The sequence below is a fragment of the Brassica rapa genome, chromosome A06 (genome assembly GCF_000309985.2).
Source record: "Brassica rapa cultivar Chiifu-401-42 chromosome A06, CAAS_Brap_v3.01, whole genome shotgun sequence".
NCBI classification, from domain to species: Eukaryota; Viridiplantae; Streptophyta; class Magnoliopsida; order Brassicales; family Brassicaceae; genus Brassica; species Brassica rapa.
The window spans coordinates 23951854-23978903 of NC_024800.2; the positions used below are offsets into that span (position 1 = coordinate 23951854).

At 35.7% G+C, this 27050-nt stretch overlaps 6 protein-coding genes across 9 annotated transcripts; 3 read left to right on the forward strand and 3 right to left on the reverse strand.

The window, feature by feature from the left end:
- Positions 1-1332: 1332 nt before the first annotated feature.
- Positions 1333-4416, forward strand: LOC103874968 (peptidyl-prolyl cis-trans isomerase FKBP65). Its single transcript, XM_033273746.1, has 12 exons — positions 1333-1643; positions 1740-1826; positions 2035-2295; positions 2385-2459; positions 2554-2634; positions 2713-2910; positions 2985-3077; positions 3167-3342; positions 3431-3553; positions 3642-3916; positions 3992-4097; positions 4193-4416. Exons 1-12 carry the CDS (start codon positions 1448-1450, stop codon positions 4241-4243), a joined length of 1722 nt encoding a protein of 573 aa, XP_033129637.1. The 5' UTR covers positions 1333-1447; the 3' UTR covers positions 4244-4416.
- Positions 4417-7339: 2923 nt separating this feature from the next.
- Positions 7340-10169, reverse strand: LOC103874966 (transcription factor bHLH78). Of its 2 annotated transcripts, XM_009153405.3 has the most exons (7): positions 9254-10169; positions 8892-9074; positions 8696-8761; positions 8535-8603; positions 8344-8421; positions 7879-8094; positions 7340-7758 (listed from the first exon to the last, which is right to left on the reverse strand). In XM_009153405.3, the coding sequence occupies exons 1-7, from the start codon at positions 10007-10009 to the stop codon at positions 7654-7656; spliced, it is 1473 nt and encodes a 490-aa protein (XP_009151653.1). In that variant the 5' UTR covers positions 10010-10169; the 3' UTR covers positions 7340-7653. The 2 variants fall into 2 exon arrangements, with proteins under 2 accessions (XP_009151653.1, XP_009151654.1); XM_009153406.3 differs by lacking the exon at positions 7879-8094.
- A 1814-nt stretch (positions 10170-11983) lies between these two features.
- On the reverse strand, positions 11984-13715 carry LOC103874965 (adenylylsulfatase HINT3). The gene is made up of 8 exons (XM_033273836.1): positions 13473-13715; positions 13231-13413; positions 13090-13145; positions 12909-12966; positions 12613-12679; positions 12442-12497; positions 12303-12356; positions 11984-12226 (listed from the first exon to the last, which is right to left on the reverse strand). Exons 2-8 carry the CDS (start codon positions 13411-13413, stop codon positions 12116-12118), a joined length of 585 nt encoding a protein of 194 aa, XP_033129727.1. The 5' UTR covers positions 13473-13715; the 3' UTR covers positions 11984-12115.
- Positions 13716-16097: 2382 nt separating this feature from the next.
- Positions 16098-17099, forward strand: LOC103874964 (cysteine-rich repeat secretory protein 55). The gene has a single exon (XM_009153403.3). The coding sequence runs from the start codon at positions 16183-16185 to the stop codon at positions 16966-16968; it is 786 nt and encodes a 261-aa protein (XP_009151651.1). The 5' UTR covers positions 16098-16182; the 3' UTR covers positions 16969-17099.
- A 1416-nt stretch (positions 17100-18515) lies between these two features.
- On the forward strand, positions 18516-20309 carry LOC103874963. Of its 2 annotated transcripts, none has more exons than XM_009153401.3 (5): positions 18516-18911; positions 18987-19147; positions 19229-19259; positions 19344-19458; positions 19916-20309. In XM_009153401.3, the coding sequence occupies exons 1-5, from the start codon at positions 18606-18608 to the stop codon at positions 20008-20010; spliced, it is 708 nt and encodes a 235-aa protein (XP_009151649.1). In that variant the 5' UTR covers positions 18516-18605; the 3' UTR covers positions 20011-20309. The 2 variants fall into 2 exon arrangements, with proteins under 2 accessions (XP_009151649.1, XP_009151650.1); XM_009153402.3 differs by having other exon boundaries at positions 18517-18911; positions 19347-19458.
- Positions 20310-20337: 28 nt separating this feature from the next.
- On the reverse strand, positions 20338-26610 carry LOC103874962 (AUGMIN subunit 3). Of its 2 annotated transcripts, none has more exons than XM_009153399.3 (18): positions 25235-26610; positions 24788-24824; positions 24571-24674; positions 23832-24027; positions 23663-23729; positions 23146-23249; positions 22850-22931; positions 22611-22668; positions 22293-22424; positions 22136-22205; positions 21967-22024; positions 21824-21879; positions 21585-21737; positions 21386-21497; positions 21159-21300; positions 20989-21064; positions 20795-20890; positions 20338-20683 (listed from the first exon to the last, which is right to left on the reverse strand). In XM_009153399.3, exons 1-18 carry the CDS (start codon positions 25408-25410, stop codon positions 20549-20551), a joined length of 1854 nt encoding a protein of 617 aa, XP_009151647.1. In that variant the 5' UTR covers positions 25411-26610; the 3' UTR covers positions 20338-20548. The 2 variants fall into 2 exon arrangements, with proteins under 2 accessions (XP_009151647.1, XP_009151648.1); XM_009153400.3 differs by having other exon boundaries at positions 22611-22665; positions 25235-26609.
- Between the last annotated feature and the right edge of the window lie 440 nt (positions 26611-27050).

The window sequence follows — 27050 nt, forward strand, 5'->3', positions numbered from 1 at the left end:
GATATATAATAATGACTAGGGATGGGCTTTTGGATACCCATACGGGTTTAGTTCTGATCGGTTTGTATTTTGGGCTTTCGGGGTCAAAGATTTCAGCCTTATTAGAATGTTTCTAAATTTTGGTTTGAGTTCGATTTGGATCTTTGCGGGTTTGGTTTGGGTTTGGATAACTAATTTAAATTATTTTTAAAGTCTTAAATCATTATATATTTTAAATTTCTCAAAATGTATAAATAAAATAATATATTACGTATAAATTTGAATAACATATGTCATAATACTTAAGCTTAACATATCAATTGGCTTGATTTAAAATTTTGGATACGAAATCAATAATTATTTTAAGTATTTTTGGTGATTTGAGTATACTTTAACTATTTCAGATATTTACTTTTGACTATCTATATATATTTTCAAGTATTTAAACCAATTTAAAAGTATCATTTTTGATGTTTTATATACGTTAAATCTAAAAATAATTAATATATATAAGTATATAAATCTATTTTTAGATAAATTCGGATACCCAAATACTTCGGTTCGGATCAGATTCGGTTCTCTAAATAACAAAATTTTGAATAATTAGAATATTTAATCAATTTATGTTTGGGTTTGGTACTATATCTTTGGATCGGTATCGGTTATGTTCCTCGGATTCATTTTTCCAAATCCTAATAATTACATGAAAAACAAATATCAACATATTTTTCAAAATATACACCCGCGCGCCTGCGCGGGTCAAAATCTAGTTTTCATTATAACAACAATGTTCTAAAAACCGGTTAAATCGATTTAAACCTAACTTATGCAATTTCGTTTTGAATTAGTTAGATTTGGTATAGACTGATTTAAAATAATTTAAATCTAAATTTGTTAAATTATACAATAATATTATTGTATAATTTATCCACAAATTTATTTTTTTTATCTATATAATTTTTATAATTTGTCATGATAATTTTATAACTAAATCTAAAAATTAAAATATTTAACATCGTCTAAATTGTTCAAGAGAAATGAAAAATATAAGATATATAAAAATAAATTAATAATTCGATAGTATTCTACTAGCCTTAGTTACTGCTTAAAAATTTGTTGGACACTAATCAATTTTTTGACGAACATTGAGAGTATCTGCAACTTCGTTTTAATTTTTCCTCGAGCACAAAAAAAATAGTGACGGTTATAAAAGGAAGACCCGCTCAAAAGGAACTAAAAAAAAGTAGTCACTAACGGTATCTGGAAACATCGGGAGGTTTCAACGGCTCTTGACCATAAAAAAAAAAAGAATTCTCCAGAACCTCTCTGCCCTCTCCCTATATATCTCATCACAATGTTGCCAAACAACCCACCTGTGGAAAATCTCTTAAACGCTTTTACAAACTCTCTAAACTTTGTGGATAATTTTATACAATCTCTTTTAAGCTTTCATTCTTAAAGCAGAAAAATGGCTGACGATTTCGACATGGAGATTCCGGCAGAGGAGGCGGAGGAGATGGACTTGGATCTCGAGGACGATGCCGAGTCTGATCCTTCCCTGAAAGTGGGCGAGGAGAAGGAGATTGGGAAGTCAGGACTGAAGAAAAAGCTCGTCAAGGAAGGTGAAAAGTGGGACACTCCTGAGAGCGGAGACGAAGTTGAAGGTAATCTTTTAAATCACTTGGTCCCTTCCTTTGGTATCCAAACATGTATCCTGTGTTCAGGTTCTGAGTCTCCTTCATGGTGTTTTTTTCTTGCAGTGCATTATACGGGAACTTTGTTGGACGGGACCAAGTTTGATTCAAGCCGTGACAGAGGAACTCCTTTCAAATTCACGCTTGGCCAAGGTAATTTAGGCTCAGCGTGGGGTTGTTGTTGTTGGTATTAGGAATATATATCTCACATCGGTAATTCTAAAGAATCTTAAGTAATATATAAAAGATTAAGGTAACGCTAATCTACTAATCACCAATTGGTTTGAAGTTCATAATAAACCCGAATTTAATAGTTGGTGTGAGGGATTGTTCTGAAGTTTATTTGGTTTGCCTTGGCTAGGACAAGTGATCAAAGGATGGGACATGGGGATCAAGACGATGAAGAAAGGTGAAAACGCTGTTTTCACCATTCCTCCCGAGCTGGCATATGGTGAAACCGGTTCACCGCCCACCATTCCTCCGAATGCTACTCTTCAGTTCGATGTGGAGCTGTTATCGTGGAGGAGCGTTAAGGATATTTGTGGTGATGGTGGTTTGTTCAAGAAGGTTATTGCGGAAGGAGAGAAGTGGGAGAAGCCAAAGGACCTTGATGAAGTGTACGGTGAGTGTTCTCCGGTTCCTGTGATTATGGTTTGTTTCTTTGCTCTGGAGTGAATCTCATTGATTTTTTATGGTTTAATACTGTTGCAGTCAAGTATGAAGCTCGGCTCGAGGATGGAACTGTTGTGGGAAGATCTGATGGTGCAAAGTTCACTGTCATGGATGGTCAGTGTTGTATTTTCTTTACTGAGAGTATTATTTTCCGGTTAATGGTGATGATTTGGACTAAAGGGTTATATAATGCATCTTAATGAATCAGGCCATTTCTGTCCTGCGATCGCTAAGGCTGTCAAGACCATGAAAAGAGGGGAAAAGGTGCTCCTAACTGTCAAGCCACAATGTGAGTTTTGTTTTAAGCTGGTGCTTGTCCTTTCGTTAGAACTTAGGTGGGTCTGACTTGTGTATGTGACCAATGTAGATGGCTTTGGGGAAACTGGAAGAGCAGCGTCCGATTGTATTCAAGCTGCAGTCCCTCCGAATGCGACTCTTCAGATGGACCTTGAGTTGGTGTCTTGGAAGACGGTGGTGGAAGTAACTGATGACAAGAAGGTCATTAAGAAAATACTGAAGGAGGGAGAAGGATATGAGCGTCCGAATGAAGGAGCAGTTGTCAAATGTAAGTGTAAAGAGTTCACAAAAGCTAAACTAATTTTCTGCTATCTGACGACTGAGTCATGTGATTTATTGCAGTGAAGTTGATTGGTAAGCTTCAAGATGGAACTGTGTTCTTTAAGAAAGGTCATGGAGAAGACGAGGAGCCGTTCGAGTTCAAGACTGATGAAGGTATAAACAGAAGAAGCTCAGATTTCGTTTACTATTGCAATTGTCACGATGATTATATTGAAAAGATAAATCATTGGTGTGTTGTGCAGAACAAGTTATTGAAGGGCTGGAGAAAGCTGTGATGGGCATGAAGAAGGGTGAGGTGGCTCTCATCACCATCTCTCCTGAATATGCCTTTGGTTCCTCTGAATCAAAACAGGAGCTAGCTGTGATACCACCAGACTCGACAGTTTGCTACGAGGTCGAGCTGGTATCCTTCATTAAGGTGAGAGAGTCTTTATTTACTTCCAAGTGTTACCTCTTTCTCCGTGGATACTTGTGAGCTAATATCGTCTTCGTTTGTAATGCTGCAGGAGAAAGAGTCCTGGGACATGAACACACAGGAAAAGATAGAAGCTGCTGGCAAGAAGAAGGAAGAAGGGAATACTCTATTCAAGGCTGGAAAATATGCAAGAGCTTCAAAAAGATACGAGAGGGTTAGTACTCGAACCCGGGCCTCTTGTGATGTTTGTGAGAAAGTCAAGTTTGGTTTTTGAGATTTAAGGTCGAATTTTTGTATGCCAGGGTGTCAAGTTCATAGAGTATGACTCCTCTTTCGATGAAGAGGACAAAAAGAAGGCTAAAGCTCTGAAGATTGCTTGTAACCTGAACAATGCAGCTTGCAAGCTGAAACTGAAAGATTACAAAGAGGCGGCGAAACTGTCCACTAAGGTATTGGAGATGGACGGAAGCAACGTGAAGGCAATGTACAGGAGAGCACAGGCGTATATGGAGACGGCTGATCTTGATCTTGCTGAGCTCGATATCAAGAAAGTCCTTGAAATCGATCCGGACAACAAGTGAGTATCGCGTTCTTCATACGTCAATTGTTTTATCTTGCCTGCAGTAAGTGTACTAACATCGTATCTCTACAGGGAGGTGAAGATGGAGTACAAGAAGCTCAAGGAGAAGGTGAGGGAGTACAACAAGAAAGACGCTAAGTTCTACAGCAACATGCTGGCCAAAATGCTCGAGCCACATGTAAGTAGTAGTTTTAAGAAGAGAGTTAACGGGTAAAGATAAGAAAGGTCTTTTCTTGGAATTATAATTATTCTTGTTTGTGTTAAATTGTGCAGAAAGAAGCACGCAAGGATGCACAAGCGATGAGCATTGACGCCAAGGCATGAGTCGAAACACCATTGCGCCACAAAATGTATTACAAATTTCTTTCTGTCCCATTTTGTAAACGATCTTTGTGTGTGGTGTACTGTTGTGGATGATTTTGCTCTTATAATAAATCAGACTTTGTAATAAACAGTCTCCGAGTTCTTTACCAACACCGTCTTACGGTTCAAAACAACCACAAAGTTTAGCTTCTATATGTATTACAACACGCAACCTTCCTCTCTTGAGCTAACTATAAGCTTCTTGACAAAGCTGCCAACAGTATCAATGCTAGTGCCAGTTTCTATTCTATACGGACGGTTCCTTACGTTACGTTCCTAACTTGCTAATTAGCTCGCTTAGTCCTGATTCATAGGAAGATCGTTGGATGTTTGTTGGACCAGCCTCTGGCAAACGAAAGTAATATTTAGATGGGCTTTGAGAATTGTCAAGAAAGCACTTGTAGATAATTTGGTGCTTACATAGACCTATAACTATTGATGCCCTAGAATGAAGGTAACTTGTAGGTTTTATTTTATCACTTGGCCATTTCTATACTACTAGTTTCATTTGTTGTATTTTTTTCAAAAGTTAGGTAAATATTTTTGTATACGTAACTCTATAGTACAGTATGCCAGTTTTATAAATAATCTGCAACTAAATTCAAACTTAAGTCAGTAACAACCCCATCTAAATCAATCAAATTTTTTGTCTAGACTCTATACAACATGTATTTGTAGATGCATGAACCTGAAAATAGAAATATACGAATGCAAAGGAAACGTCCACTGGTTTGATATTCATTTCTAGATAGCAATCAAGGAAGTGCCGTGGCACAATCTGTGGTTCCACTAAGTTATGTGTCCTTGGGAAGAAAAAAAGCTATTAAATTACATATCGCCCACCACAGTGTATTTTAAGAGGAACATACTATCGGATATCGATCAATTTGACTATGAAACTCTTAGATATTTATATAACCTTTCGTTGATTAAACCATACTTATGTGATAGTTTGACCTAGCTTTATGGTGATTATTAATTGACTACAAAAATAGTGTACAAATCCAACCATAAAAACTATTGACGTTTCATTTTCCAGGATCTTTAGAAAATAGCGTAACAATGTATTTGCAAAACTGCCCTGGAATGGTGTCAATCAACTGGAGTAACACTTTGGGTAAGCCAATTTTTATTGATCATGGTATCATATTTTATCAAACATATTCTTTTCATGTGGTAATGTTTAACTCTTGGTCAAGTTATTGTTTCTTCTCTATTTAGTTAGCTGGTATTTTATGTGTTTCATTGAATTCTTATTCTCGTTTCTCTTGTTTTTTTTTTAGTTTTTGCTTCTTTTCGCTGCTAGTTATAAACAAAATTGGTATAAAATTTAACGTATTTACACACAAAAAGATGAATGGACCATAACCATAATAATGTATTAGGCCATTTGAGATATGTTCAAACAAAGAAAGAATAGGCCTTTGGTTGCCATAACATAACACTAAGTGATTTGCCACTATGCAACATTTCAGGGATAAAAAAAAGTGTATGTCACATGAAGATTGTCATTACTCCGAACAAGTTTTTAATGTCGTTAAAGTTCCGAGTGAGATGCAACTACTCTTCAATAATACCAATACTATAGAATATATAGACCACCCACATTCAAAGCATCTTCTTCTTTCTTTTTTTTTCTAGCTTTCAAAAATAATATATTATAAAGCATTAGTAAATTAAAAAAAAAAACAATTCACCCTAACCTATGCCTATGTTCAATAATTCAATCCGTAATTTTATATATGTAAAATTAAAGCTGCAACTGAAGACTAATAAAAGCAGAAAGGATTATTAAACTTACTTTAGAGATTTTTATTAACAACTTCTCAATTATGATAATGAAAGTAGTTGGTGATTAGTTTAATCCATTATCATTATTCCTTCAGCTAATTCCACGAATCAGAGTCCATACATGCCCATGTGATTGCTGATTTTTTAATTCCCTTTCACACTAAGAATTCATCAGTTAATCGTCGTATATCCAGACACGATTATACGTATAATTGATTTATTATTACATTGTAGATGATTAATTGTAGGTTACTGAATGAATGTATTTATCTGTCCAGCTTTCACGCATCATCAAACTTGTGAAGAAAACATAGACTATAATACACTTGTGTAAAATCTTGTTTTACTTACTCGTTTTGAGCTATTAAAAATATACGAAAGAGTTAATTTTCTTATAAACCAACTACGTTTGGTTGAAATCACATCAACTTACAAGGCAAGATTGTGTAATACTCAAACTATCAACCACCATTTTCCTGAAAATGGAACATGTACGTCGTTGATCAATCAATAGAAATTAGATGTCTTATGTCTAGTCTTATTAGTACCTAACTCCTTCTGGAATATTGTTTATATATTTGATAATGAATTTTAATAAAACCTACATAATATTGAGCTACTACTAGAGTAATTAACGTAATTATTGATAAGAGAAGTATATTTAGCTGATCGAATTCTTTATTGTTTATAGGATTTCACCGGTAAAAGAAAACAAGAGAGGAAGAGAAGTTTCTGCGTTTTCTCAATTGACACATACACCTAAAAATCACAATCGGTCCATTTAATTTCCAGAACTAACAATTAAAACCCCATTATAAATTTGTTTTTCAATCAATCCTCCACTTCATAGACAGTTATCTCTAGAGATAAAGACATAACACCGCACCCAGCTGGTTAACATTACCAAATATCAAATCAACAAGAATCTAGGAATGAAAGTGATGTCGACCAATTTAGAGATAAAAAAGTATGAAATTAAGGATAGGATAATAATCATCTTAATCAAGTTTATCAGATTAAAGTCTATTATTACGAATTGATTAATCATGCAAATATTACTTTTTGCTTCATGATATTTGTCGGAAAGTTCTTTTTCGTAAAGTGTATGATGTAAAGAACTAGACTTGGACATAATCACATACTATTTTCTTGTAAACTTGATTTCGATCTACCCAAAAAAGGTATAATTATGTGGAATACTTTTGCATAGGATCCAAGTTAGGGTATCGCCGTTCACTTACTCTAAAATATAAAATAGTTTTTTTATTAGATTAATTATCTTGGATTGTGGTGGAAGATTATGAACTTACAAATTACAATGATATCACATCAGAAAAGCAAAAAGAATCCAAAGATAAACAATACAATTGAACCCTAATGATGAACAGAAAATTACATAATTTGATTAAAAAGGGGTAAAGTAAGAAAATAAAAGTAAAATATGTTATTTTCATAAATGTGTATATATATGATGATGATGAGTATATGAATAAATCACAGAGATTGGAATGGTTATGTACACCCATCAATCTTTTTTCTTCTTATTATCTTCCTTAAGACCTTGAAAATAAACTGGTTGATCAAAGCTCAATTTTCATATTTTGAGATTGAGATTCATGGTTGGGGTTATGTGCCACTCCCATCCCTACAATGCTTTGTAAATCTTCTTCGCTAAACATTTGGTACTGAAAACAAACACACGACAAAAGATACGTTAGAACCATCTTACTATATTAAAATGGAACAAAAGAAGAAAAGTTACAGCTTTGATCAGAAAAAAAAAAGTTCATGAATAATTTAGAAACCTGAGAAATTGTGTCAGTGAATTGGGTAAGTGTTGGTAAGTGGGTGAAGCCTCTGGCTAAGGCAGAGGGTTCCAGTGATTTCATAGGAGAATGGAGCATCATGTTATTGGAAGAAACATTGGTATTTAACTGTGAATTATTATTATAATTATGATGACTTAGAGACTCTAATTGGAGTCCTGATTCATGCACCCGGCTGCCGCTTGATGAAATCATCTGAAGAAATTCAAAATTTATAAAAATATGAGATTGTATTTTTAGTGGAAAAGAAAATAGAAAAAGGTCCTTTCTAAAAGAAATTATAAAAAGTTTAACGAAAAGTAATTAGGATTAATGCTAATGGGCCGAACGAAAAAGGTATTGTTAACACAACGACAAAAAAGTACTACTAAAAATGATAACTATCAATTTCAAATGATAATTATTAATGGTTGTTAATTGATGTTAATGTTTAAGGTGACTTACAGCATCCTTTGACACAAGAGCGTCCACGTTAAATTCCAGCCTGGTGTCGTTCACTGATGATAACTTCATTGACAAGAACTGCCAATTATTAAAACAAAAAATATTAGAGAGATTAATTGCAAAATAGTTGATATTCGGTGATTAATGAAACAATTAATTAGATTTAGATGAAGCAAACAAAATAATAATACCTCAACTTGTCTTTGCAATGATTGTACATAGTTTATAATTTCATCCAGCATCAGTGCCTTTCCAGTAACCTTTCATCGTATAAACAAAAGAAGAAGAAAATACATTAATCACCCTAATTATGCTAATCAATAATTATATCCAGAATCAAAATTTATTTTACCTTATTGCACCCAGGCACAAGATCTTGAAGCAGCTTCATCCTTTCACCAATTTTCTCCCTCCGAACCTTAACCAACATTAAAAAACTAATCAAACCAATTTCTAATCTCATACTAAACCATAAATTAGCATAGCTAATTTAATTTAAATCTTAATTACTAAAAACAAAGCAAATGCTCAAAGTAAAAGAGAATTACTCTTTCGGCGAGACTGTGACTGTCGGTGGCTTGGCCTCGCCGAGCACGAACATGGATGTAATCTTTAGGAGGCTCAGGTGGCTTTGTGTCATTACCACCTTTGTTCCCTTCTTCTTCCTCTCCTTCGTCCTCTCTTCTCCTTTTCCCTCCCTTTTCTTCTGAAACTTCTTTCCTTTCCGCCGTCTGAGAAATTTGAAATTATTCAAAAAGTTAATTACTTTATGTAAAAGCATGACTTTTCAGAGAACTGGGTTATTCGAAAAAACGTTGAAAGTACAAAACTTTGCGGGAAAATCTAAAGAAAAAAAGAAACTTTGCGTGGGAAAGTTTAAGAAACTTTTTTTCCGGGAAAAATGATTTACCTTAGAGAAACTGGGCGACGGCGAAGCCGCGGGAAGAGGGTTATCCTTAGATTTCCCTTTAGAAACAGATTTTCTCTTCCGGGAGAATTCTCCGGGGAGTTTCGGAGGTGAATCGCCGGCGGGGATCATCGGTCTGGCGGCAGACGCGAACTCCGGAGAAGCAAGGGCCTTGAGAGCCGGTGTGCTGGAGACACGTGTCAGTTTCCCGGAGTTCACGATCTTGCCGTTGTTAACGGGGATGCCGGAGTTAGTTCTTCCGTTAAAACTCCGGCTACCGAAGCACGAGAACTTCGCCGCCCTCTCCGCAAACCCCGGGTCCCCCGAGAATTCCGTCAACGGCGCCGTTCTGTTCATCATCGGCGGCGGCGAGCTCATCGGAGTCGCGTAGCACGAGGCGGAGCGAGAAACGTTCCCGTTCATCGGAGCTCCGTAGATGTCGCCGGAGGTGTTCCCGATGTTACCAAGCTTTCCGATGAGTTCTCTGATAATGAACCCGTCGCCGCCTCCGCCGGAGAAGTTTGAGTTCGACGGCGTCGGCGAGGAGACGAGTGAGCTCAGAGCAGAGTCGAAGATGCTCTGTTGCTGTTCCGTTGACTTTTCCCACATGAAGCAATCCTGCGGCGGCGAGTTCCGAGCGAGATTCGGATCCATCAACCCCCAGTTAAGCATCGCCGATGAAGAGGACGGTTGTTCAAAATGCATCGCCATCTCAGACGGTGGAGGAAGCTCTGTGTTCATAAACAGCTCGTTGTCCATCCTTATTACACTTTCTTAAGACTGACTCAAGAAACTAAATATAGTATAAAGATTCTGAAAGTTACGCAGAAAACAATAACAGATACTAATTCACGCAATAATAGTCAAGACGTTCACATCAAGATGAGGTTTGGAGTGTGCCGGAGGAGAAAGAAAGAGCGTAAATGGTAGGGAGATGCTCAAGTGGTGTTAACGGGGTTTATATAGTTGTATTGTATAGTACAAAGATTAAACAATTAATTATGTTTTTATCTATAATCATTTAATTGATTTAATTTTTTTAAAAATAGTAAATCAATATGAATTTGTGTGCTGCACCGTAACGTCCGGAGATTAGGAGTTGTTGCCGGGCCTTTGACGTTGAGCGATATTGCTAATAAATATGTAAATTGTTTTACAATATCGACGTAGAATTCTACATGAACGTCTAGAAATGTCAACTGAAGAAAGTCTACTATAAGGAGGGTTTGAGAGGTGTGACTAGTTATTTTCATATTCTTCACCATTGTCTTTTCTGTCGGTTCCTTCCGACCGAAGGTGGGTCGTGTCGTTGATCTCTTCTGGTTCTGGTAAAGATTCTCTTTGCCTTAGGATTTGTCCTTTGCCTTGGTGAAGCTCTCTTTAAAACGTGTCTCTATATTGTTCACAACCACGGACGGTCTCATTCGTTTTTGTCCGAAGGAACAATACTTACTTAACCATCTCTTATTTGATTAGATATTCTCAGAACCCAATTTATAAATTGGGAGAAATATCCATCAATGACTGCTAATTCATTGGATATTAACTGTTATAACTCTTGTAACAATCTCTGTTAGACTTGGTTGTATTTTACGCTTCGATGTGTTCTTTCAGACCTCCTAATGATTTCTTTCAGGTTCCCTTCACATCTGGAATCTTTGAATATGCGTGTTTACTTGACTTTCAATTTCTTATTCTCTTTTCAACTTCATCCAACATTTCTCTCGTTCTTTTTTTTTGCTGGAAATGGCTAATCACCCATTTGTGCTTTGATACACTGTTTTATTGGTAAGTTTAGCTTCTCTTTTTCTAAAAGAAACCAAGTGATTTAACATATACCAATCAAACAATCATTGGACTCAACAAGTGGGGGTGGGGGTGGAGGAGGGGAAGGGGAGACAAAAAAATATATTGCGATGTAAGAAAATCAAGTTGAACGAGCAGAGTTCATGCCGCCGCTTGGTAAATTATTGCATTAAATTCCACAGCCTTCTCGGATTTGGTCGGGTTAAGTTATGAGACCGACCTTGTATTTAACTGCTTATAGATTATTTTAATAATAAAAAGACTAAAAAACATTATCTCTCTTTACTGCATCAATAACAATAAGATTGAGTAGAAATCTTGGACTCTTATATGATAAAATATTTGATGAGGTGACGTGCGCTTTGTCTCCATGACTCTCTAGTGAATGCTTGAGTTCGACTCATGACTCTAAACATAGGTCTTGTGTCACCTAGTTTTGTTTATATTTGGGCTTTGAACATTTATAGGCCCAATACATCTAACCTTTAATAACAATCTCTTATTCCGCAGCTGTAAAAAACCACCGACCCTTTCAACGCGTTGACTTCATTTGTGCAGCCTGTGCTGTTGGACCAATGCTGCCTGGTTACAGATAGATCAGCCGCTACATTTATAGCCTTATAGGTTATAAGTTAACAAGAAGTACAAGCAAGATAAAGAAACTAATATATATATTTGTTAATTTATGACATTAATTGTGGATAAAATGGATATGCATGTACAGTACATGTATGAATGCAATTGGTTAACATCTAGGAAACACAATGATGTAACATTTGCCTAACGACTTGAGAGAAGTAGGTTTGGTGAAGTACAGTTTTGAAAATTGTACTGGATAAGGTTTGTGTACACACTCTTTATTGCGTGATTTTTTTTTCTACTTAATGACCTTTTATACGTACCTCAAAGCTTGAAACCCTGATAAACTAACCAAACAGACTGAAGAATGTATTATATAAAATGAAGATGAAGCTGAAAATGAACTATACAGAATATACTTTTTGTGTTGGCACATTGTAATTGTAAAGTTCACAACAACATGTCTCTTGAAGAGGGGACTTATGAGGGCTGAACCAATTGTTCTTCAGGAAGTCTGCACAATTGTTCTCGAACACGAGACGCCAGTTGAGATGCTTCCTTGTCCAGTTTCAGTGTGTGTCTATGCAAGCTCTGTTAACAAAAACACCACCAAATCAGACAACTTTCATAAACCTTTCAAAAGATAATGTTTTATCTTGTTTTGTACCTCAGAAGTCCATAAACAGTCACGTTCTTTACGAGGGATTATGTGAATGTGTGTCTGCAAAATAGAAAGAGAAGTGTTTAACAGAAACTTCCCTCCTCAGGGATTAAAGAGAAGCAGAAAATGTGAGTATGTAGCTTACGTGAAATATGACTTGCCCAGCTGCTGCTCCGTTGTTAACCAACAAGTTAAATGAATCTGATGAAACAATTTAGAAAACACACAAATGAGAATCAAAAACTTGGTTCATTGGAGCATGACAACAAGTGGCTAAACCAAATGCAGATGTTTAGGAAGATTAGACAGAACATACCACTGTCAGTAGCTTTGACGATGGCGTTACTGATAAGAGGCACTTTAGAACACATGGCAGCAACTACCTGCATGCTCCTTGGAGGAGACCTTTAATCAATATCTTATATACACTCGCATATACATACTTTCTGATGTAAATAAAAAGTTCCCCAACAAAGCAGACATTTGCCCACATATATATAAAAATCACAAAACAAACGAACTAATGCGATTGATAGGATTCAAAATAAGCAAAAAAAAAAACCTTTAGCAAAAAAAAGAAAGAAAGAAAGAAAGAAAGAAAGAGGAACTTACTGAGGGAGGTGTTTCCTCTAAAGTTGGATAATGTAACTTTGGAATGATAAGTGAGTGCCTGAAACATGCCACAGATTATAAAAAGAAAGTTGATAGCTTTTGGAATTCAATAAAGCAAAAAACATATTCATAATGCAATCCACTAATCAAAGATTTAGTAGTAAAATGAGAATTTGATTACCCATGGATAAGAGGACTCGTATCCAAAATACACAAACACATATCATCCTCGTACAACTGCTTCCCCCAAAAAAAAAGAGAGACTTTTGTTAGTTCTGTTATATGCGTAAGGAACTGGAAAAAAAAAACAGAAAGTTTAGACCTTGAGACATGGAGACTCGCCACGGACAATCTTACAGAAAACGCAGTCGTTTTGGAGATTGGATGATTCCACCTTGTCTTCGCTGGAGCTACAATCGGAAACCCTGAGAATCGAGTCTCGGGCTGGGTACGGACCAGAGGGGTTGAGATGGGAGCAGAGGATCGCGAGTCTTCTAGCTTCCATGAAAATAGATGAGTTTTTTTATTTATTTGAAGAATACGATTCTTCTGATATAGAACACAGTAAGTGATGAAGATTGAGAGGAGAAGAGTGTGTGGGGGTGGGTCGTCGTGTATGGAGGGAGGGAGAGTTGCTGTTTTGTTTTATCCACAACCTTCCATGTGATTGATGACTCTCTCTCTCTCTGTTCTGTCTGTCTTCTGTTTTATTCCGTTAATAATAAATCAGATAATCTCCAAATATGATTTGGGAGAATTGTTGATGGGCTTGTTTGTGTATATGACCCATTATGATGTTGGGCATCAGAGTGACTCCTCTGAACTCTCTCTAGGCCCAGAAGTCCTCTGAACCTTTTTGCTATTATAGCTTTACAGTAAGGCTTTAAAATGGGAAATAGTGATCCCAATTTCCGAATTATATTTGTAAATGATTAAAATTTTGATTTGGTTATTTATGTTATCAGAATACATTTATTTTTTTGATTATTTGTTTAAAATATATTTACGTGTTAAACATGGAATGAAATAGACATAACGACCTAAAAAAACGTTGTAGAAATATGGGAAGAACGGACAAAACCGTTGCAAATACAAAACTAGATTAAATAGAATATGACCGATTCCAAAATAAGGAACTTGGTAGAAATGATTAAACCTATTGTATTGGAAACGATATGACCAAACCATACATTGCAATTAGCAACCTTAAAAAGATATTCTTCTCAATTTGGGGTCTCTGCACACTTCTCGTCGAATAGAGTACATTCTTCCTGCTTTATTATGTATTGTGCTCCTTGTAGCACTTGTAATGATGATGTACTATAAAGATGACTAATTATAATAGATATATTAGGTTAAGACATGTGCCTTGCAGGGGATGAACATTATATATATAAATAATTATATATACTATATGTTTTTACATGAAATAATAAATATATATTGAATAATTAAAAATCGTTAATTATTACATATATAATTAAATTGGTGCGAACATATAATTAAATCAATTTATTAATCCAAACATTTTTTTTTCTATTTGATAGGATATGTAATTAAATTTTAAATGATATTATCATACATATTGAATTTTTAATATTAATGTCTATTAAATGATGCTTTCTACTCATATGATTGTTTGATTATTTGTATCTTTTATAGTAAAAACTTTAAATTACTGATAATAAAATTTTCATGAGATTAATAGTTTTAGTAATTTATATTTAAAAAAAAAATTAAGTTGTCAATGTTCATTCAAATCTTTTATCAAAAAATTGTTCAGATTAAATTTCGAAATTAAAATATTTGTGTATTTGATATGGTTTATAATTTAATTTAAAATGATATTATATATATATATATATATTAATAATTATTTAAATTAGATTTTTTACTTATATGATTTTGTAATCATTTGTATTTTTTCATAACAAAAATTTTAACCATGGATCACAAAATTTGAATGTGAGATTTTTAACAGTTTTAGTAGATTATATTCATTTTTAAAAATCCAAAATATAACATATACAGAAAAATCTAAATTTTAATTATATGGTTATTGTGGTTGTTTAATTTATTTTAATAGTTTAAAATTAAACAAATATGATAGAAGATACACTAATTTTTATCAAATGTTTATTATTCAAAATCATTAAGTATCATATATATGTTAGCCATATTAGGCAATTCCGTAATTTTTATTTAAGGAAATTATAAAGAACATTAATAATGAATTTATGGTTAGTTTAATAAAAAAATATATTATATAATTAGATGTATCAATATATTTTTCTAATGATTCTAAGAATCATCATAGTGATGACATGTGGCTACGAAAAGAAATTGTAATGCTTTTCGAATAATATATAGGGGATAATAGTACATCATGGCTATAATATTTTAAGAACTTCTCTTTCTCTTTCACTTCATCTTCGAGTGATTAATAAATCCGATGTTGAATACAAACTTTAGTCATTTACAAACCTAAGAGAAAGAGAAGTTCTTAAAATATTTTTCTAAAGATGAACATCAAATTAATATGAACCAAACAGTTTAAATTGGACACCAGTAGATATATAGAAGCATCGTTCCTCGTTCAGATTCATTACGTTTCCACGTTTACAGGTTCTTATCAATGCACAAGAGCTCAACTTCATCTCACCATAAAAAAGTTAGAAAATGGCCATTATAAAAGATCATGGTCCCTCAATGGTAGCCTGGTAGGGATGTTTGTTTATTAGGCGTGGAGACTTTTTACAAAGAGACAAGTGGTCGACGTTGCTCCACTTTCGCGTTAACGTTGACGTTGAAGCAATAAGATTATCAGTCATCCACAGTCAACAATTTCTGCTCCATTTATATTGACCTTCGCGTGATGCCATCTAGAAATCTTCCAGCTAATTAATACTTCCTTTTTATACATTCTGATCTATTTTGTCATTAAACAAATACCAAAATACCAATCTCTGGTGAGGGCATAAGTTGACGAATTCATTAGTTTGATTGGTCACAAGTGTTGCCAAAAAAAAAAAAAAAGATTGGTCACAAGTATTTGGCTGCTATATAGACTTTGTCTGTGTATCATAATTGTATTTTATTTTTGTAAAACAATAATTTTCCAACTTCCAACTTGCCGATGTGCGTTTTGACCGACTTTTAGAGATATCACGTTCTAGAATAGATAACGTTTGTTATAAAATAGGCTCTCCTCCTAGTGAATAATTCAAGATATACACCCACACAAAAAAACAAAGTAGTTTATTAAACCAAAAAAATGAAGACATTCATTTCCAGATGTCTCCTTCTATTGGCCCTTGTATGCAGCTGCTCCGCCGCAGATTCAATATGGGACCTCTGCAACAAAAACTCAAACGTCTCAAGCAGCAGCCAAATCTCCAAGAACATCGATTCTATTCTCGCTACCCTCGTCTCAAAGACTCCTTCACAAGGCTTCGTTACAACAACTTCCTCAAGTTACAACAAGAAAGACAATGTCTACGGACTTGCTCAATGCAGAGGTGACATCAGCAAGACCGATTGCACCACCTGCATCCAAGACGCTGCCAAGAAAATCCGTGAGGTCTGTCCGAACCAATCTGACGCAAGGATCTTGTACGACTTCTGCTTCTTGCGTTACAGCCAAGAGAATTTCATAGGGAAGCTCGACACGGGTGCTGGTCTCATATACTACAACGTCGCTAACGTAACCGAAACAGATCCCAAAACGTTCGATAATGAACTCGGGAAACTCTTTGATAAAATTAGGTCTGAAGCGGTTTTGCGTGAGAGTCAAGGTTTAGGTAAAGGTAAGACAAAGCTGACACCGTTTGTGACACTAAACGGTTTGGTTCAGTGTACTAGGGACTTGAGCGCATTAGATTGCGCACAGTGTTTTGCAACTGCGGTCCAGAGCTTCATGGGGGCTTGTCACAACAAGAAGGGATGTCGTGTGTTGTACAGTAGTTGCTATGTCCGGTATGAGTTTTATCCGTTTTACTTCCCTCTTGATCCGGCTAAGACCGGCACTAGTGTCGGTACTATTTCTTCCGTTAGGCTCTGATAAGGGCCAGAGAACACATATGTGTGCAGACCTTTGACAATAAAATGATAAATAAATCTATTTCCCTTTGTTGCTTCTATAACATGTAAGCAAATTATAAGTTGAAAAGCTATTTGTGTTCTAGATTCCTATCATGCGTGCAAATCTTTGGATCATATACATTTGGTATATCCAAAAGAACACAATAGAATTATCACACTTCCTAAAATTATTAAGTGTTATTGTTGTTATATAATTGTTAGATTACATTTTATAACATGTAAGAAAAATTATCAAATAAATTTGATGATGTAGATAGCCTATTGTTTCAAATGATAAAAATCTAAAACAGTGAACAAGAAATGTTGTTGTTGTTATATAATTGTTAGATTACTTTTTTATAACATGTAAGACAAATTATCAAATAAATTTGATGATGTAGATAGCCTATTGTTTCAAATGATAAAAATCTAAAACAGTGAACAAGAAATGAGTCTCTCTCAGTCAAATATTGTGTTCTAGAAGAAAATATACAATGAGCATAAATTAGAGTTTCAAAATTTCGATAAACTTGTAAAAATAAAGGAAAATCCTGAAACTTCAACTATATTGGAAGATTATGGAACAGAAATGAAATCATTTGGGGTAATTGGTTGGGATTTATCTCGCTACTTTAGCTTTATTTATTTTTAAATCACTAAATTTTACCAATTATGTTGTAGCTTTACTTTTAAAAATTAAAATCTATATCAAGTTTTATTTAGTTTTACCAATCATGCTTTATCTTTATTTTTAAAGCTACAACAAAAAATAAAATTGTTTCTTATGTATTTTAGGCAAAAATACTACATCATCTTATTATAGGCTGTAGAATCTGTAAAATGAAAAAAATATCTATAATATCAAATAAATTATATAATCATAATAAAAACTTTTATAAATATTTTAATTTTGAATTTGAGTGTTTTTTAATTATTAAGATATTTAAATAATATAAATATTATTTACATATCACAGTTTAAATTACAATAAATTTTGATAATTTATAAGAAAAATATTAATATAAATTATTTTAATTCATATAAAATAATAATTTTATATATACAACACATATTTCATATATTTTATAATAAAATATCTACAGCCGATAAGTTACAAGTACAACAAATTTAACTACATCAAAAGTTCCTGGAGAAAAAGTCTAAAATAACAACTTTACAACTACAACCAATTTATCCACAGCTAAACATCTACAGTTAAATTATTTAAGCCACATTCGAACCAATCATCACCATTGATATATTAACCAAAGATTTAAAGTTGTTTTAGTATAAACTATATGATATAATACAAAATATAATGTATTTAAACACTTGAAACAGTTGGTGATTCTAATATTTGAAGTCTATAGAAATTTTTCTTTCGTTTACGACATTTATAGTATGAAAATTTAACAGTAGGTGAGGTGACAGTCAATTCATAAAACAATTTTTTGATAGAGAGATTAATTTCGGTTTGGTAGTTTCAAACCAAACCAAACATATTGGTTCCGGTTTTATTCGTAAATCATAAACCCCCAAGTAGGTCGTCTCAGCTCTCTTCACTTGCGACGGCTCTCTCTCACTTAACCACTCTCCCAGCTGCCGGAAAACACAGATATGCTCTCCGTCGCTAAACGCCTCGTCTCCGCCTCACCGTCTCTCCGTAACGGCGCCCCCCTTCTCCAATTCTTCAGAACGGAGGCAGGTCAGCCGAGACGGCGAACCAAATCCCACTCTCCGCCGCTCAAAAAGAAGGAAGAGAAGTCGGAGTGGTGGATCGTCGACGGAGAGATGCACGAGATCGGCGATCACGTCCCTCTCCGCGAGCGATTCACCATCCCCAGAGACAATATCCCCAACAGGCGCCGCAAGCAGCTCCGCGAGCAGTTCATGCGCCGCACTCGCCTCGTCCTCAAAGAATCGGTCGGTCCCTTTTCACAATTTTAGGGTTTTAGAAGTGGTTGTGATTAGTAATTCTGATTGAGTTGTGAACGATAGGAGCATGAGCCATGGTGCAAGAAGTACATGGAGCTGTACAATGAACTTAGGGAAAACTGGGAGAGGCTTTACTGGGATGAAGGATACTCCAAGAAGATTGCTAGGGATCATGCTAATTACGAGTCTGCTGAGGAAGACGATGAAGATTTTAATCCATACAGGTTCTTCTTTTGACCGTTGCTTATTCGCCAGTTTCATGGTGTGTATTTATATTGATGGGTTTGGTTCACTTTTCATTACAGGAACAGGCGGACATTTAATGATCCAACAAAGGTAAAAAAAAAAGTTTTGATTTTGTTTTGTTGGTTTCTTGTATTCTTGACATTTGATGATTCGTCTGACAATCTGATGTGAAAGCAGGAGCAGGGGTTTGTTAATAGAACAACGCAACAAGGCGATGGTAACTGGGACAAAGTAAATCAAATCCGGGACAAGTTTGAATATGACAGAGAAAGGAGAATGAGAGAAAAAGGTGAGTTCTACTTATACATTAACAAGTATCTTTTTTGTATTCATGCATGAACAAATGTTGAGCTATATAGTATATGATATGTGACAAAGTTCTTGTCGAGTAGTTGATCCATGTTGTTGTTGCATATAAGTCCGATGCTGGGATATATCATAAGTGGGGAAGTTGCTTAGTATTTTCAGCCTCCAGCTACGGGGAAAGGTGAATATGAAATTAGATAGATTATCATCTGTTGTCTACAATCAGCGCTAGAGGGTGTGGTAGTTTGTCTACGAGGTTGTTGATCTTTCTGCCATATAGACCATGTCTGGTTTCTGTAGACAGATATGCATCTTTGAGTATTCTGAATACACCTCATCTGTATATGTTTCTTCCATACATACGTACCTACCTAGTGAGTTTATTTGCTACCGTGTGTTCGCATCAGTTGTGTTTCTGTAATATCTCTCTTATGTTGCAGCCTTTGCACCAATGAACGCCGCACCGGACGCTAGAGACTCAAATTGGAATGCACAGAGACAGCCATTTGATGCTGAGAGATACACTCGGGACTGAATTTGATCGTTTTGGCATCTATTTCAGTGTGTTAACGGAAATGTTGTTGTAGCAGATGGTCATAATCTCTACGCAGTATCCCCATAAGTAGTAGCTTATTTGGCACAACATGGCTTCGCATAAGAGACCGTCAACCACAATACACTTGGAGAAACCGTGCTGCATTTACAGTGTGATTATATTTCGTAAACAATACTTTTTTTTGGAGCATTAGCATCGCGTGTTGTAATCCCCTTCTTCACCTTAAAGAGTGTTATGAATCTTTTGATAAATGACTATGTAGTTCATTTTCACAATCAGAGTAAAATCTCAAAATAATCCAAGGAGAAGATAAGTAAATAGAAATGTTTTTGCTCATGGAACTTGGAAACAATAGAAGTCGGGCAGTAAATAGTACAAATCCATAGACATCTCAGAAAATGAAGAGTAGACAGGCAAACGAGAAAAAGACGGAGAGAAAACGCTTTGTATACAATCATAGAGTAAGTGAATTGGCAAACGAGAGATAACATGTGCTATATATACTTGTGGTGAGGACCTAAGATGAGGCTTGGCGAGCACGAACCAGTGCATTAAGTTCCCTCACTTGGCTTCTAAGTCTCTCTGGGTTGCAGAAAAAGTCCATGAATACTCGTCTTTGAAGTTCCACGTCCTTGGAGTGATGCTTGACGATCTGCAACAATAAATATTTTAAGGAGCTGAGTTTATTCAAATTTTATATCCAATACGATACAGACGTCTTCGTTCGTGAGAGAGGAATCAAAATGAGTAGATTAAGGCTCACCTCCCTTTTCTCGCGGTGCTCTAACGTTACCTCCTCCACTGCTGCAGAGAGTTTGGAGTTGATTTTTCCCATCTCATCAAGTTCTTTCATCAGCGGCTAATGTTACATTACATGGGAGAAACAACATAAATCAAAATTCCAGGTCTTTAGGTGAAGGATTGAAATTGGTAATAGAGAACTCAGATTTCTTTTACCCATGGTGTCAATATGGGCTGTGCCGTAGTTGAAGATGCAAAGAGAAGTTGCTGCAGATTCTGAATAAGGGTACACCTGAGAAACGGAGAGAGGCAACAGTGACATGATCATAATAAATACTTGTTTCTGTGGAAGAAGTTGAGGAATGTTATGATGACTTTGGACTCACAGCTCGTTAATGCATCTATTTCTGTCATCTGGAAGGGAATTCTCGAGGTCAGACTGAAGAGATGATAGATCCGATTGAAGAGAAACTATCTGCTGAATGATGGCTGGAGCTGAGACATAAGTTGATAACCCGGCTTGGACATCTATAGACGAAAATCATCAGCCTCAATTAGGTTGGGAGATATCACGCAAAGGAGAATAATTTTGTAAAATGATAGTGTTGACTACTTGAGTGAATGCTCAATAGATCTCTAACTCCATGTAAAAAGCTGTCACGGTCATCCACTGCTCCCTGTTCTTGGACATCAGATGCAGCTTGGATCAGTGACAAACACCGTCCCTGTATATATAGTGCAAAGATAAAATTAGTTTCATTATTCCCATAATTGTAGGAAAGCATGGACTGTAACTATGGATATGAACATACCACACGGCTTCTTGTGGCGGAGAGGTAACCCTGGAGTTCGGATTCGATTACTTTTAGCAGAGAGAATGCTCCAAGCATGTTTTTCTTTTCTAGCTGACATGCTAATTTCAAGAACTGGTGTCTTGCAAGCTGATTAACCAGGTGATTGATGAACTGCGAAAAAAATTTCGGAATATCAACGACAGAATGAAAGTATCTCAAACATGAAAACCACGCAGTCTTGTGGCGACCCAACATACCACTTTCTGTTTACTGATATACAGTTCTTGACGCATGACCTTTAGATCGTAGTCACCTACAAGGTTATGGTGAGTAAAAGCATATGAAATCTCAAAATCATCCAAAAGCTACAAGTAAATAGCAGAGAGTAAATGCTGAGTACCTTGCAAGATATAGGTGTCCTGGAGTTGAGCGAGCTCCCAACATAGTTCAGGAATAGTCTGCAAGGAAGAACATATTAAGCAAATATGTAGTTACGAAATTAAAGTCATACACCTTATAGTTTAGAAACACAAAACTTGAAACGTTAAGCATTGGGTACATGAACAGACCTCAGATAAGAGTTTTTCTTCTTTCTGATAAAGGGTCGAGATTTCTTCGACTAGATCTGCATGTTTTCTCCTGCCAAAGTAAGAACATGATCACATGAATCAAGTATGACAGAGAGAATGACTCAACGATGATATTGTCAATATATTGCTTTTCTACCTTAGAGAATGTAGATCAAAATGAATATGAGCCTCAACTGATGTTACTTGAGATTTCAGTGTCAAGAGAATAGCTTGTTGCTTAGCGTTCTCGACCTGGGCTTCAATCCATTGTCTCTCACTTGTTCCAAAGCTGTGAACAATAGGAATATATCTTTGACAGTGAGAAAACTTGTATGCGTGAAAAATTCATAAGAAAAATTATGCAGTGAGTGGTCTCTAGTATATCCCTGGCTTGGCCACGTAACAAGAGAGACCTTTGGACGTAAGTAACGTGAAAGCTAAAAATTATACTGTAGGAGTACCACGCAATACATACATGGATCGAAGCCGCTGCAGTTCAGATACACGTTCATGTTGTGACTTTTCCAAATCTGCTGCATTGTAAACAGACAAGTTATAGATGCACAATAGCTTCAAACAAGTCAGAAACTATACACCATAACAAGATATATGATTTCTATCATAGAGGGGGAGTTGCATAACTGCACAAGGATATGAGCATTTCAGGCAAAACAATAGTATATGAAGACAAAGATAACACTGTAGGAAAGTTACCTCGCAACATGTTTGATGTATCATCGAGACTAACCCATGAGCATTTAGATTTTCCTTCCTCTGCAACTAAACGGTATGGCCCCTGATATGATTGTGGATAAATTACATCAAACAGAGTACAAAAAAGTGCAAGAGAAATAACACTTGATACTTTCTCCATTCTCAGAATTCTTCAAATTATGGTATTTCTCACTAGGTATACTAAGGATAAGATCTCAACTAGATTGGCTTTCCTATATGATGAAGAGAAACTGAAATCATCAGCAAGGTATTCACTACTAATGCCATCCACTTACTGTGTCCAGCTGCTTAGTAAACCACTGGTTTAGCTCCTTTGTGCATGCTGAATCTCCAGCCAAGTAGGCATGAAAATCGGAGTACGCTAAGTAGATTCCATCCTCTGCACATGTGAAACAGCCAATTAAGTTGGCAAAAAGAGTTGATGGCAGTTAACCACGATACATGTTCTTGAAAATAATCAGTAACAAAAAGTTTCTACTAACTTAGAAGTCAAAACCCAACTCTTTGTCTATCAACCAGAAAAAAATGACTACAGAAAAAACAACTCGCTGCCTACGTGAAACTCTAAGTACAAATAACAAATAGAATCGTTCTATAACTAAAATACTGGCTACGAATACAAACCCATTTTAACTAAACGCGACTATCTTATGCAGCTACAGTTCCAAATGCTAATTTAAAAGTACAATGCATTCAAGCCAATTAAAATATTCAGCTTCAAAGCAGATTTCCGGTAGCTCACCAGATATGGAAATGTTAAATCAAAAGATAGAGAAAGGGGACGAAGGATACCTTCGCCGGAATGATAATGCGCCAGCTCTTGAGAAGTGGAAGCCAATCTTCCTAGAACTCCATTCATCTAAATCACAGGAAAATACCGAAAGGACACATCACAAACTTATTAAAGACCAAAAATTGCAAATCCCTCAGACACCTGCGTAAGGGCATGCATGTATCAAACCTGCAAATTTCTAGCAGACAAACTGTCTTCTATAGCTGTTATCTGTCCAGTTACAGCAGAAGTAGCAGCAACTCGAGCACGTCTCCCTTGAATCAGAGATGAAGATTGGCCAGTTAGTAAATCATATTGTGTCTGTAACCTTCTTAGCTGCCTCTGCAGCTCCAAAGCTTCAGCCTTATGCGCCAAAGTTGCATCTCTGTCGATTGGAAATAAACTGTTAGGGGGTGTTGATGTGGTATTCGGTATACAGGACTAGGTAAGCAAAATAACACCTCTGATGACATAAGGAGACCTCACACAATAAGAACTTGAATGTAGTCATACTTGAAAACCAGGTGACGTGAAACAAAGTACACGGAAAATTCTCACAGCCTCACAGGAAATAACAAAATGCATTTAAATAAAACACCACAAGGTCAGAGAAACCTAAAGCACTCATGTAGACGCATGATGACCTAAGGAGATAAGTGACATTAGACTGAATTTCTCAATAAGATTACGCCACTTTTTCACAAGGAACAAATAACATTTAACAATGCACCTTCATATGTAAACAAAACATACACATGATATGATTAGGAGATTTCACACACTAAGAGACAGTTGTACTCGTTCCAAGTGACGAGAAACTAAGATGTTGGCAAAATTTCCTCAAAACAGAGAAAATAATAATAGTACAAACTACCCTTAAAGCATGAAACAGAAATACGGAATCGAATGTGTGATATGAAGGTCTAACCTTACTTCTTTTATGCTTTCTTCTGCTCCAAAAACTGCCTCCTGATTATTTCTCCTGGAAGAAAATGCTGATATGCTATCATAGGCCTGGTCTAGATCCTCGCCCTAAATCCGTGAAAAAAGCCAAGGAATTAACATCATAAGACGAACGCATATAGGTTTCATGAACTCTCAAATCCGAAAAAGAAAAAATAAGCAGAATGGCACAAAGAAGTTACCTCTAAAAGCTTCCCTTCTCTTTGAAACTGCTCATATCTAGATCCAGAAACAAGAGAACAACCCATTAGCTACTGATATACAAACTAACTACATAGGAAGAACTATCTTGCAGTATAACTCTCATAGAATAGCTAGGATGAAAGAGCCTTCGATTCACCGGATTCTTCAGGGATTATACAATTGAAAACCTTTATATATGACTGCATTTCTGGAATATGACATGCAGCTGAAACTAAAATCGAGAAAATCATCGATGAAATGAGAAAATAACCTATGTAGCAACAATAATCGTATATAAGTATTATACTAATTACATCAATGCGAGGTTCATCAGCTAATATATACCTAATTCACTAAAAGCTAACCGAATCTGATTAAAAAGCAACATTGAGAAGTGAAACAATCGAGCTCCGGAACGAGAAAGAGCAAAAATCGAGAGAACGCACAGGGAGAGTTCGGGGAGGGAGAGGACATTGGAGGGGCGAAGAGAGGAACAGATCCAGTCGAGGATAGGGCGTGCGTCGTCGTACTGGAACGGCCATTCGAAGCTGTCAGGGTCTAGCTTCCCGGCGCCTTCGTAACCTAGCTCCGCCACCAGAGAGCACAGTCTCGCACCGCTCATCTCCGATTTGCTTCTTCAGCCAAATCAGCCGGTTAGATCGCAGACTCTAAATTGAAATTTGAATTTCACTGTCTCATTTTTTCTTTAGAAGGTGGTTAGATTTTGAAAGTTTTGTGGAAAAAAGGCGTTTGGTTTTTTTTTTTTTGTCAACTTTGAGTTTTCATTAACATGCCGTAAGGCATTGTTTTACAAGATGGCATCAAGTTTTTACAAGTTAAAAGCCCAAACAGAGAAATAATAGTAAAATACAGCCCATTTAAAAAGGAAACTCGAGAAGCTTCAAACTCTCCACGTGCTCTTTTCCTTTGCAAGGTGGAAGACTTCTTGGACACGTGTCTGACACGGATTTAACGCCTGACACAGTCACCGCTTCAGAGCTCCACCGCCAGAAATCTCTCTACACCGCAACTCGTATTCCTGCTCCCACCGGAGTATCTCTCTAAAATATGAACAGAGCAAATAAGGCAATCATGGCCTTTGCTCCATCCAAGCATCACAAAATTGCTGGAGATTTAGCTGGGGACCTTCTCTGTCTCATATCTTCATTAAAACTCTGATGCCACAAAACCTTTCGCTCAAACCTCAACTACTTGACTGAAAATTCTTTATTCTTCGTTGATTTAATCAAGAGAGACTTCAATCCGATGAAGATAGATTTTTTGTTGGACTGTTATCAAAACACCAACTCTGCTAAATCTTCTTCAAAAGGACCAAAGAAACCCAATAAAACTCAATCATCCCTTGACAAAGAAGCTTTACCTTGAACGCCTATTTATGGCTATATAAAACGGTAAAGCCTGACTCTTATAAAAGGATGTTCAGTTGAAACAAAGAACAAAGCATCCAATCAAATAATTGATGGAATTAAACACGAAGAAACTGCGAAAGGAAAGAACTTTCAAGAACTTTATTCATCTTCAACCTTATCGGAGAAAATAGGAATGACAAACACTCCGATTTGGATGAAGCTACACAACAAAATCGCCTATGCGAACAAAGAGTCGCCTACGCGAAAACGAGAGTCACCTACGCGAAAACGAGAGTATAATACAACCCAACGAAAACAAAAAAAACAAAAGGTTAGGCGACCGGTGGCGGAAGGCCACCGGCCACCGGAACAAAGATCTTAAATCTGTAGCTTTTTAGAAAGAGATCGGAGAAAACAAGAGAGAGAAGTTTTCGAATCTATTGTAAAAGGCATTTGGTTTAAAATAATTTTATTGTTATTTGGAAATCCATATTATTATTTATAAATCTAAATAAAATATACAATTGAATAACATTTGATTTAGGAAGTGTTATTAGTTTATATATTTTTATTAATTAGAAATCTATATAGTATTTATAAATCCAAGTAAAATATACAAATTTTCAAATTTTCTCGGATTAGTATTTACAAATTCAGAGGTTTTCTTTCGGATTTGGGTCTTTGTATTTTTCACAAAGAAATTCATGCAAATCCATTCAAATACATTATGAAATCAAATCTATTAGTAAATCCGTATGATTGAATGACACTTGATTTGAATTAGAATTTATGAATTATTAAACGAATAACACTTGATTTGAATTAAAATTTATGAATCATTAAACGAATAACACATGATTTCAATACATATTTTAAAATCATAGAACCAATA

Coding starts and splice junctions, on each gene's coding strand:
- LOC103874962 (XM_009153399.3), bottom strand. CDS start 25,410: ATGAGCGGTGCGAGACTGTGCTCTCTGGTGGCGGAGCTAGGTTACGAA. Junction 23,730..23,831: donor TGTCTGCTAGAAATTTGCAG/GTTTGATACATG, acceptor CCTGTGATTTAG/ATGAATGGAGTTCTAGGAAG. Junction 20,891..20,988: donor AGCCCATATTGACACCATGG/GTAAAAGAAATC, acceptor ATGTAACATTAG/CCGCTGATGAAAGAACTTGA.
- LOC103874965 (XM_033273836.1), bottom strand. CDS start 13,413: ATGGAAGCTAGAAGACTCGCGATCCTCTGCTCCCATCTCAACCCCTCT. Junction 12,498..12,612: donor CGTCAAAGCTACTGACAGTG/GTATGTTCTGTC, acceptor TTGTTTCATCAG/ATTCATTTAACTTGTTGGTT. Junction 12,357..12,441: donor CTGGGCAAGTCATATTTCAC/GTAAGCTACATA, acceptor TCTATTTTGCAG/ACACACATTCACATAATCCC.
- LOC103874964 (XM_009153403.3), top strand. CDS start 16,183: ATGAAGACATTCATTTCCAGATGTCTCCTTCTATTGGCCCTTGTATGC.
- LOC103874963 (XM_009153401.3), top strand. CDS start 18,606: ATGCTCTCCGTCGCTAAACGCCTCGTCTCCGCCTCACCGTCTCTCCGT. Junction 19,148..19,228: donor GAAGATTTTAATCCATACAG/GTTCTTCTTTTG, acceptor TTTTCATTACAG/GAACAGGCGGACATTTAATG. Junction 19,260..19,343: donor CATTTAATGATCCAACAAAG/GTAAAAAAAAAA, acceptor CTGATGTGAAAG/CAGGAGCAGGGGTTTGTTAA.
- LOC103874966 (XM_009153405.3), bottom strand. CDS start 10,009: ATGGACAACGAGCTGTTTATGAACACAGAGCTTCCTCCACCGTCTGAG. Junction 9,075..9,253: donor CGTCGCCCAGTTTCTCTAAG/GTAAATCATTTT, acceptor CAAATTTCTCAG/ACGGCGGAAAGGAAAGAAGT. Junction 8,762..8,891: donor GTCACAGTCTCGCCGAAAGA/GTAATTCTCTTT, acceptor ATGTTGGTTAAG/GTTCGGAGGGAGAAAATTGG.
- LOC103874968 (XM_033273746.1), top strand. CDS start 1,448: ATGGCTGACGATTTCGACATGGAGATTCCGGCAGAGGAGGCGGAGGAG. Junction 2,911..2,984: donor TGAAGGAGCAGTTGTCAAAT/GTAAGTGTAAAG, acceptor GATTTATTGCAG/TGAAGTTGATTGGTAAGCTT. Junction 3,343..3,430: donor AGCTGGTATCCTTCATTAAG/GTGAGAGAGTCT, acceptor GTAATGCTGCAG/GAGAAAGAGTCCTGGGACAT.